An 8200-nucleotide genomic window follows, 5' to 3' on the forward strand; every position below is an offset into this window, starting at 1 on the left:
AAGAGAGGTCAGAAGTTCGAGCCTCTATGGAGGCATGTGTATGTGAAAAAAAAAAAAAACACAAACAAACAAATTTTTTATCATCTTCACTTATTACCCTAGTTAAAATTCTTTATAATATATGTATGTATATTGTATAACACCAGTACCTGTACATAACTTGAAAAAACTCAAGTTCAACATGCAAATATCTGATGTAGTCGCATAACATGAATTACAGAAAGCTAAATATTGGCATTGATTGCATGATACAACTGGAATTTTATGTGTTACACTTTTGTGTGATTCAATTAAATTACATACATATTTCTGTCCAGCCACAACCTAACTCCGCAATTTGAGACAATGTGTTTAGAGCTCAACAAATGAATTGCTATCTATCAGACGAGGCTCAACTCATCCATTATACCAGCAGCAGCTTCCGCATACTCTTCTGATTCAATGTCAAGAAGCTTCTTCCGTAACGACACAAGTTCTTCCCCAGCACCACATATGTAGGCAAAAGTTTGCCTGCCCAAAAGAGTTGCACCTTCCATGATGTCTATATAATCCTATACAGAGTACATCATTTAATAACAAATTCCAATTTAATAAAGTGTGTCAAATGAATTTATTGAATAATGGGGATTTATCAAAATATATTGTTAGTAATGTTCACCAAGCTATGGTCTGCTAAATGAATCATATGATTGAGGAACAGAGTGTTGGGATTTATATGCCCTGGCATAGCAAATTCTTATTTGGATTATAGTGACATATGTTCCTGACGTTTCTGAAATATTTATACTTTATACAATTGGTGAATTCAATGTATTATGTTTCGATTCATTATAAAATTGATAGTGTCCACTTGATTACAAGAGATATTTATATATGTATGTGATGACGATCAATACATGAATATAAATAGTAATAATAAATTGTTCATAGTCGGTAATTATGGTTGGACTCATAATTAATTAAGACTTGAACTGAATCCGCATTAGGTTGAGATATTGCGAGAGCCGTCGTATGCAATTACTCCCTATCACCGTCATGGCATTTGACTCTTAAGCGTGAGAAAAGTATAAACTTTTTTATTAATTAATAATTACTTTGATTTGTTCGGCGGATACTTCGGGATCCTTAGACCGACACTTTAGGTAGTTATGTAATTAATAGTTAGACAGTTATATTATCAATATTTGCATCATTGCTACTTGTATTTATTTTGTATTGATTATGGTTGATCACGAAGTAAATTCGAAGGCCTTCGTGTGTTTTTAGACAAAATGATTTATTATATATATATTTATTTAAATTATTATTTTTGTCAAACAAATGATTTATTGTGATCGAGCCAGATATAATCAATGGTACCAAAATAAATATATTAATTAAGTAGTCGGATTGATGACTTTATTTATCCGATAACTAATTATGTATAGAGGGGTCAAAGTGCAATATTGACTTAGAGGTTATTTATTATTTAATTGGAGTTCAATTAATTTCTTTTAGTGGAGTAGAAATTAATTTATGAATCAATTGAATTGGGTCCATTGACCGGACCAATTATTAATTCATTGTAGCCAATAAAATAATAAGTCCAAAGGATTCTCACTCATAGCCCAACTTGATATTGGAATCCTATTAGATTTGAGACGTGTGAATTAGAGATTGAGAAGGATTTATTGTTTCCTTTTCTTTATCTTTAAGTTGCCTATATATATACATGGTCTATGTATATTTGAGGAGTAATTTTTGGAAGAAGGAAAAAGGAATTTATTTTCTCTCTATAGAAAATTAGGGTTAATGTTCTCATCTAATGGAGGCTCCCACAAGTCTAGTTTTTCCAAGGTCATTCATGGAAGCTTATGAGTGATTCCTAACGGCAAAACAATTACCAAGAAGATGGAGATTCAAGAAGAAGGCATCTTGCTAAGGGATGTACAATAAGTGAAAACATTCACTTTAGAGGAAAGATTTAAAGGTTTACTCAGACATTTGATGTAACTATTTAATCTATTAATTGAATGATACATCATATTTTATTTTTGCATAAAACTTATTTCTATATGATGAATCAAGATTTATGAATCAAAATCTCTTGAAATTTTTTTAAAATTAGCACGTTTCCAACACAGAGTGCTCTGGTTCCCTAAGGATATTAGGTTTTGTTTCTCATATTGGAAAATGTATCACAAAAGCTTCATCATTTTGTATATTTTTTATTGTCATTGACAGGCTCACATGTGATTGATAACTCAGATAAGATAAAAGGATTCAAATATTAATTTTCAAAAACATCTTTGGATCATGAATCATCGCATTAAATCGATTTTTCCTTGATTGAATTCAAGCCCAAATGGACATGCAATAAACCAGCATTATCGGTATAGTGAGAAGAATGCATCAAAGCAAAACATTACCTGTTTAGTGTACGAGCCAGCAAGGAAGAAATTTTTCACAGGTGTTTTCTGATCGGGTCTAAATGGATCTTTACCAGGTGCCTCACGATATAAAGATTGCCCAATTTTGACAACAGATGACCAAGTAACTTCCAGACCTTGAGAAGATGGGAACAAAGCTAAAACCTGACACGGTTAAAACAAATTAGACAATATGTTCACATTATTGCAAAATTTCTTGAATTCATTTATGTTTCAAAACTATTTTCGAAGCATTGGATAATATATGAGAACTCTTCAGGTGTTTTACCATCAGTGGGAAAAATGCTGGGTAACGGCTTTCTCTCTTTCTTTCTTTTTTCCGGAAGTTTTTTTACCATCAGTTGTTCGAATGCAATGTTTGCAAATATCGAAGTTTATTTAATATTTGAAGAAACTTAAGAACTTCAAAGATATTGAGCAACATCAGAAAAGCCCCAAACTTATGATATATAATTAAAAGGTAATTTATTTATTTCATTTCATGTGATAAGCGTATATTTATTCTTTGAACAATCCTATCTGCCCCACCCAGCACCCTCAATTAACAGCGCCACACTGGGTAATGACCTTTGAAAAGTGTAGGATTATTGTTATTTTAGTATATTTTAAACATTAAACGTAGTATACTTAACCTATATTCAGTTCTGTTGAAAATATAAATTAATTAAACACGTGTTCTTATATAATCTTTGGGTTTTTATTTTTGATCTTCTTAAATATTTAGTTTGCACAATCATTATAATTATACTGATCTGCTTCTAATAAATTGCTCTCTTAAGCACCCTCTGACATGCTTTTATAGTATTGCTACCAATTCATAAGCACATTATAAGCTGAAACATGAGGCCCCCAATACGTAAGAGCATTATAAAGCTGCAACATGAGGCCCCAATATATTTACGACTATGTTTGCCAAACCTGTATGGCTGTATAACTATTTCAATCCTTTTGCTTTTCATTTTTGGGTTGGAGTTTTTAAGTATTACCAGGATTTTTAACGTTTCCTACTTGTATATTATAATGTTACAGTTAATACCATGTTGTATTAATGATGGAGTTACTAAAACCAAGAAAACATCAAAAAGAAAATTTCAGAATACAGGGATCCTCCTTAGATGGTACTTACCTGTCTTGAAACTCTATTAATTATTTCATCATTTGGTAACGGCATGTAGGGACCACCAGGTGTAAGCACACATCTGTTAAGAAGAAATAGCATTTAGTAAAACAAATATCCAAATGAATGCCAGGACAAGTGCAGTGACTGAAGTAATTTGCAAAAGTTTTAGGGGATTTATAAGCAAATATATGGAGCAAAGTATTGAGGTCAAAAACATGTTTTGAAATATATTCTTAAATAAAATAAAAAACAATCCGCCCCCGGGGGCCTAGCAGTGATGGCAAGGTGTTGGCCTTGGGTAATCACTCGCCCGGGTTCGAGCCTTACCCCCTGCTAGAACTTCGACTCATCCGGTATTGTGGCTATGGGGCTGGGCTACAATATCCCCAGTTTGGTGCATTGGGGTAGGGTCCGAAAGGTCTTGTCTTGGGGAGTTCTGGGTTATCAAAAAAAAGAAAAAGAAAAAAAGAAAAAGACAATCCACTCAAAAACTGAAACTAAATCATGGAAATGTCAGATGTCAGAATGAGTTGAAAAACACAGTATATAATCAGAAGCAAAACAACAAGGAGAACCTGACTAGAAACAAACAACATGAGCAAATAACTTTCATCTAGAAAAAAGATGCAGAAATTCATGTGATCATGCTAATTAAACTAGAAAGGAATATCTGAACTGAACTTGCAATATTTTATATGAAGAATAGTCCAATAAAGTATTTTTAAGGCAACAAAATCAATATTTGCAACAAATATGCAGACGAATATATCAACAATAGTTTATTGTATTATACTTCATAATAATAACAAAGTTCATTGATAAATTATGTTACACCTACAGGTCACAGGGCCTACCCAGCCAACCAACCAATATGATGCCTAGTATAATGACAATGATAGATATAAATATCCAGAGACATAGATCAGTTCTCATATACCATGTGCAACATGCATGTAGTTTAAACAAATGAAGTCATTGGTCAGGAATACATCTAATAATGTTAAGGATATTTTTTGCACAACCAAACTAAGTGCCAAAAAATATATTATGGTGGCAAAGGACCTTGTATCAAAATTAACAAATTAATAGCTTACAGACTATTTCATTTAAGTGGAAACATGCATAGGTTTATCAGCTGCGTCATGTCATAAATGCACGAACACTGATGATTCTGACGATGATACAAGGATAAACAAAAATAATTATCCTTACTGGAGCGATGAACCTTGACCCTCAATATAATAATCCTCTGGGGATGTTAGTGCAAGGTCTGCAAAGCAAGAGAAATCTGCAAGAGAATACCACATTTCATTGGACATTATTGTAAAGTGAAAGCAGAAATAATTCTTGACCCCTCAAATTAAAAATTCACATTTATATAACAGTACTTCACAAAACATAAGACAATCACCTTGACCGTTCTAGATCCTGTAACTCTGTGACCCAGCTATTGTATCTAAGTTGCACTGTGACGACAGGCACTCCAACTAGTTTATAGATATTATCAAAAAATTCCGACTCCCTCCATTGTGGTGGAACTAATCTTTTAATTCCAGGGACGTCACAGGCTGCAATCAAATGGAAAAGTTTAATGAGTTGATGTAATTGAAATGGATAATGGATAGAAGAATATAAATTGTGGAGAAATAGTAAACCACAAACCTGCAACATAAGCATCAGCTTTCACAATTTTCTTTTGTGTAGCCTGAAAGAATAAGAAAATTATTGGGAGTTAATCATCAAAGGAAATGCTCCATGCACAAATGTCAAACCGTCAATAACTGTTAAGTCAGCATCTGTCAACTATACCTTCGGACCCTCAATAATGTAGCTTCCCATTTTCAATTCATATAGTTGTTAAAACTTCATGGTATGGACTTTGATCCTTCAAATATTTTTATAGACTAAAGTGAATATGATCATTCTCTGGATACTCCTGCGTGTTCCCCCTTGGACAAGAACCAATCAGAGAAGTTTATCTGTAAAAAATCATCAAAAAGTTTCACAGATACAGTAAACAAAAGATATATAGTTCTCTCCATGAGAACTGGCAACTCCTAAATACCTGGGAAAAAAAAACTGACAACTCCTGAGCACAACAAAGAATGGTATTTTAAAGTCATTCTCACACTATCCAAATTCCGTATCTGGATCAATAAGAGCCCGCACAACGGAGGAGGAGTGCATGTGCCATCTCTCTAAACGAATGGTTCATGTTTAAAGGGATGTCATGAGTCTGAATAAAATGTCAAAATTTTGTAACTTTGAAAGGTATTTTCTAATTTCAAAAAGTTAAAAGTGATATTATAGTACTATAATATGTCAATGAGATTAGAATGACATCAATCAATAAAATAGAAGCAAAAGCAATTTTTGAATTGGTTCAGTTTGTGAGCTGAGGTAGATGGTGGGGCACTTTAGTCTGTCCTTTTTATCACTCAGACGATCAGACGGTACTGTCGGTAAAAGTTTTAGATACACATTTGTTACTGGACATTGAAATTTAAATAATTATTAATTAAAATTAAATTTATAATTAATACTTAAAATATTGAGTTAATTTAATAAAAAAAAAAACACTTTAGGAAGCCACATTTAGTTAGAATGTAAACACTTAAAAATAAACCCATTAAAAAACACTTTAGGCAAAAGTTATTACAAGTATGTCAATTTTTATTGTTCATGAATACACGAGACAAAATTGCCCTTAAGTACTTTTTGGAATTTACTAAACTATCCTTACTCCTTTTATTTTTTCCCTTACGAGCTATAGCTGGGTTACTCAAATTCAAGAACACATTTTGCAGACATAGGGCACGGTTAAAGAATGGGGTAAAGATGAGTGTTTTGTCCGAGAGAGAAAAAAGAGAGAGGAAGGGGTCGGATCAAAAGAAGAAAGAAGGAACAAGGTTGGACTATAGACATTCCATTTTCTCAATCATCTTCATAATCATCACATCATAGGACCATGTTTCATATGACCTAACAACCCAACCGACGATCATTCCGGCGACCCAAATTGCCATGGGCCTTTGGTTTATTGTGTTTCTTTTGCTACACCAGGTGCCAAATGCATCAGAGCAATAAGTGTAAAATTTTTTCTGAATAATATAAAACATTTACTGAATAATATAAAACTTGCACTTAAAGAGCGTAAAATGGTCATTAGACTCGTGTAAAACATTCACTGCACCAATTTAAAATATAATAATTCAGTGTAAAGAAGTAAATGCAATTCAAATCTGTCAAGGGAGTGTTAAAAGGACCGCTTTTGAATACTTCTATCTTACATTTGGTATTCGGTTTCTTTGCATGTATTGTAATGATTAAGTTTGTACTTTAACTTCCAATTTAAAGCAATAAAAAAATATTATAACTTAAACAACTTGTAACGACCCAAAAAGATACCAAAATAATAATAATAATAAAATATATAAAATTTCGGCATGACCGTCGCAGAAAAGTCCCTCTACAACCTGTTGAAATACATAAAAATGTAATAGCCTCACTTGGCCTTAAAACTAATCTATCATGTCCCAACGCACAATACAAATATTATACCACATTCCCAAAATGATTACATACGTATAAAAAGTCCCGTTCCTCAATCTCATCCAAATAAGGAACATACTTTAGTTACATCAAGTTACAGTCCATAAAATATAGTTAAAATTTAAAAGTCCATAACTTACAACATTATACCAATTAAATTAATGTTTCAAAAAATAGTTAAGATTACATTTACAAAATATTAGAGTTCTAATACAAAAGATAACAAAATAAAATATGTCTCCAATCTCGTCTAAACTTGTGGTGGGTCGCATCCGCCACCTCTTTTTCGTGTCCTGAAAAATGTTTAAAATAATGGAATGAGCATAAACTCAGTAGGAAGTATCTAAGACATATTTCTTATGACTCCGTGAATCCACGCAAAGAATAGGAAAAAATATATGGGATCATGCCAATTCCGAGAGAAATACAATCATAATATCAATAGCAATAATCCAAGTCACAAATAAAACATGTCATGCTATAGGATTCAATGTTATGTAATGTCTCTCCCCAATTCCCAAAATAATTCCGTTTCACCGTTCTAAACTATTAATGTAACCCGACCCATAGCACCTCTATGGCGTCACGAGGAAAGGGTTAGCTAGTAATTCCCAAACACATGGCACCTCTATGGCGTCATCTGGGCCTAGGTAGCTCAACCACACTAGAGTCTCTCTCTAGTTCCCTATAGATCATATTAACACCACGGACCACTAAGCGCCTCCTAAGTGTCCGGGTTTTAACAAAATCATTTATCAAAGCATTTCCCAAAAAAAAAAAAAATCATTATTTTTCCTTTCTTTCCAAAACATCTTTCCCATTTTCTTTCCCAAAGCCATGCGTGAATGTCCATATATTACAATGCCGTGAAATGAGAAAAAAATCATACCTTTCGATGCCATGTTAAATATACATTCTCATGTATCATATTAAAACCTTAATCACATAGCATGCTTAACCAAAAAAAAAAAAAAAAAATCTAATAAAAATCATATCATGCTTTCTAATAACTGAGTATCCGGCACATTAGGCATATAAGACATGGAATAAATCACTTAAGCATGTTTCTTCACATCATATTAACAAAATCCAACACATA

At 32.7% G+C, this 8200-nt stretch overlaps 1 protein-coding gene across 1 annotated transcript; it reads right to left on the minus strand.

The window, feature by feature from the left end:
- Nucleotides 1-307: 307 nt before the first annotated feature.
- Nucleotides 308-5388, minus strand: LOC132301239 (zeta-carotene desaturase, chloroplastic/chromoplastic-like). Its single transcript, XM_059798511.1, has 6 exons — nt 5359-5388; nt 5212-5254; nt 4961-5117; nt 3556-3628; nt 2409-2573; nt 308-551 (listed from the first exon to the last, which is right to left on the minus strand). Exons 1-6 carry the CDS (start codon nt 5386-5388, stop codon nt 381-383), a joined length of 639 nt encoding a protein of 212 aa, XP_059654494.1. The 3' UTR covers nt 308-380.
- Between the last annotated feature and the right edge of the window lie 2812 nt (nt 5389-8200).

This window comes from Cornus florida, unplaced genomic scaffold, assembly GCF_030987335.1.
Source record: "Cornus florida cultivar Cherokee Brave unplaced genomic scaffold, ASM3098733v1 CherokeeBrave_3.0.0_Hap2_Chr03, whole genome shotgun sequence".
Lineage (NCBI taxonomy): Eukaryota > Viridiplantae > Streptophyta > Magnoliopsida > Cornales > Cornaceae > Cornus > Cornus florida.

What these genes read in the sequence shown, in the direction of transcription:
- LOC132301239 (XM_059798511.1), bottom strand. Translation starts at nt 5,388, where the DNA reads ATGGGAAGCTACATTATTGAGGGTCCGAAG. An exon ending in ACATTATTGAGGGTCCGAAG is followed by an intron (nt 5,255 to 5,358) that starts GTATAGTTGACA and finishes TTATTCTTTCAG; the next exon opens with GCTACACAAAAGAAAATTGT. An exon ending in CTGGCTCGTACACTAAACAG is followed by an intron (nt 552 to 2,408) that starts GTAATGTTTTGC and finishes TACTCTGTATAG; the next exon opens with GATTATATAGACATCATGGA.